The sequence below is a fragment of the Etheostoma spectabile genome, chromosome 15 (genome assembly GCF_008692095.1).
Source record: "Etheostoma spectabile isolate EspeVRDwgs_2016 chromosome 15, UIUC_Espe_1.0, whole genome shotgun sequence".
Taxonomy (NCBI): Eukaryota; Metazoa; Chordata; class Actinopteri; order Perciformes; family Percidae; genus Etheostoma; species Etheostoma spectabile.
In genome coordinates this window covers 33,848,899-33,851,496 of record NC_045747.1, presented here as the reverse complement: position 1 = coordinate 33,851,496, position 2,598 = coordinate 33,848,899, and the positions used below count along the sequence as shown (strand labels likewise).

Sequence of the window (2,598 nt, the reverse complement as noted above, 5' to 3'; positions counted from 1 at the left end):
GTGTCTGACAACATTATGGAAAGGATCCATACAGAGATAGAGCTTTTAAAAATATCTTAAAGACCTTTCTGTTTAACCAGAAACAGCTCTGGGGTCACTAGAGCTAAACCCACCAGACTCCATTTAAAAAACAATACTTTTAGCGTGTATGGAGCCAACATATTTTCACATGTAAATTAGTAAACTATGTGTTTATTTCAACCAACACTAGAGTTGTGATGGTTGGAAAAGTTGAAAAACGACCCAAAACGGCTTTTCATAATTTTAGTTTGTATCTGTTGACTTTGATTGAGGTGTATTTTACGATGCTAAAATGACAGTATATTTACATGGAGTCTGGTGGGTTTAGTGAACGCAGTTTCTCGTAAGTTTCTATGTTTAGAAAAAGGATCTCTTTAACACAAAGGTAGACAGTCGTCAATGTCTCCAGGAAAGGGGCAAGGCAGGAATGTGCTATGTGTAGCATTTTAACGACAACAAAACATAACCTTGGATATTTTGATGTGGGAATATCTGCTAATCACAAAGCTGCATATTATCTCCGTTTTTATTACTTTACAGCATGGAAATGGAAAGGTTTAATATATGAAGGTAACACATGCTCACGTTAGCATACTGTGTCCCATTAAAACCCATGTTATACTTCTCCATGCTTTTCAAAACCAATGATGCAATGCCCTCTTTGCAGGCTGCAGTGGGGCTCGTGGGAGATGTAGTCCTAATTTCGGGAAATGTTGAATGCTACACGTAGCTCCTTAGAGACTTTAAGACCATGCCTTATAAATTCCTATGCAAAGCAGCTGCCCTGCTACTATCAAGACCTAAGCGGAACATAATTCTACAGACAGTGGGTGTTGGATGCTCTAGTACAATTACCCAAAGAAGTTGCTGGAATGTCCCCTTATATGGTCATAGAGAAGACTGATCTCAGAACCAACTGGACCAATCAGAAGAGAGATGGCTGAAAATTAGATGAGCAGAAAGAATTCCTCTCCTCCAGTTTTCCTCCTCTTCTCTCGTCATCTATGATTTATTGTTTTATCTCCTTCTCTCTTCTTTTCCTACTCGTCTTCCTCCCCCCCCCCCCCCCCCCTCCCTTCCCTCTCTCTCGTCAGTAGCGTGTGGAGTACCAGTCATTGTCAGTCATCTGGACCAGCTCGTTGACCACGTCCAGCAGGTTGTAGTTGTATTTCTTCAGCAGCCGCTGGTTCAAGAGGCCGATCCCCGAAGCCCATCTCCACCAGCACGGCCATCATGGTGTCCTGAGTGGACGCGTCCACCGGAGGCTGCATAGAAACAACGTCCAATCAGTCCAGGATATAAATGTCCCGGCAACATTTCATTTGACCAGAGCAAACCCCTCCCCTGAACCGCGCCTGTCCAATCAGGATCACGATAAACGTCAGCTGTTTACCCACACAACCACACACACACACACACACCACACACACACCACACACCACACACCACACCACCACACACACCACACACACACACACCCACACACCACACACACACACACCACACAACACACACCACACACACAACACCCACACACACACACACACCACACACACGTATTAATGTGCCTAAGAAGCCAAGAAAAGATGGAAAAATCCCCAAAAGGCATCAAATGACAGATTAGATATTCGTATAATATGTCACGAAAAGTTAGATTTTATTTCCATCTTTCAAAATAACAGAAAACTAAAAGATCCCGTCCGGTATTCTATTTTATCCAAGACTCGGCAGCTCTGTCCTGCTCTATTGAATGTGGGAAAGTTTATACTCCAGCAAACCCAGCCTTTTGTTTGAGACAGCTATGTGCACCAAAGTACTCCTAAAAATACGTAAATGTGCCATGTGCACAGTTATCCATAACGTATAGAAACAGGAAAGTGTTGAATAGGAAAAACTGGGTTTCCCTTGATAAGGGCAGGTATTGAATATTAAAGGATTTGTGAACATTAAAACCTCAATGGGGACATGTTTAGTTTTAGTACTTTAGGAGGAGCGTGAACTGCTTAACCCTTGAGTTGCCTTCACGTCAAAATTGAAAATCAACACTTTTGTTGAGGCTTTTTATCGATGTTTTTAACTTTTTCTTACGTTTTTGTCCGTTGATTCAACACTTTTGATGTTTTTTTTCAATGTTTGTCACTTTAAGTTGACGTTTTGAAAACTACGTAACACTAACTTATTAACTTTAATTTTACAGTTATTTGGGAATTTATGTTCAATAAACCTCATTTATAGGAAATTATACCTAATGTTTAAATTAGAAAAGCAGAAATTAGGAATTATTGAGACTAAAATTAAAGGAATGGATGTTGATGGATAATCACAGACTGGAACATGTCAACTTTTACTCAATACTATTTCAACAACACTTCAAATGTTTATTCAAATGCTATAAAATTGAATAAGACCCAAAATTAATGAAAGTAGAGATGTGTACTTGGCAAAGAGCGTTGGGTGGAATCAATCATGTTATTTTGGGACATTAAAAAGAACATTGATATAGGACAACGGGTAAATTTGACCCGAGGACAACATGAGGAATGAGATATAATAATAATAATAACTTTGACTTATATA

General features: G+C 39.7%; 2 protein-coding genes across 2 annotated transcripts in view; both read right to left on the bottom strand.

Annotated features, from left to right (window-relative positions):
- LOC116702601 (transmembrane protein 106A) overlaps positions 1-2,598 on the bottom strand; it is a 17,985-nt gene that overhangs the window by 13,491 nt on the left and 1,896 nt on the right. The gene's annotated exons all lie outside the window — the stretch shown is intronic.
- Positions 772-2,598, bottom strand: part of LOC116702575 (next to BRCA1 gene 1 protein-like) — a gene marked incomplete at its 5' end in the record, with an annotated part of 45,973 nt that continues 44,146 nt past the window's right edge. The window contains 2 exon segments of the mRNA XM_032536868.1: positions 772-1,213; positions 1,215-1,286. Of these exon segments, the coding sequence (XP_032392759.1) occupies positions 1,112-1,213; positions 1,215-1,286 (174 nt within the window). The 3' untranslated portion in view covers positions 772-1,111.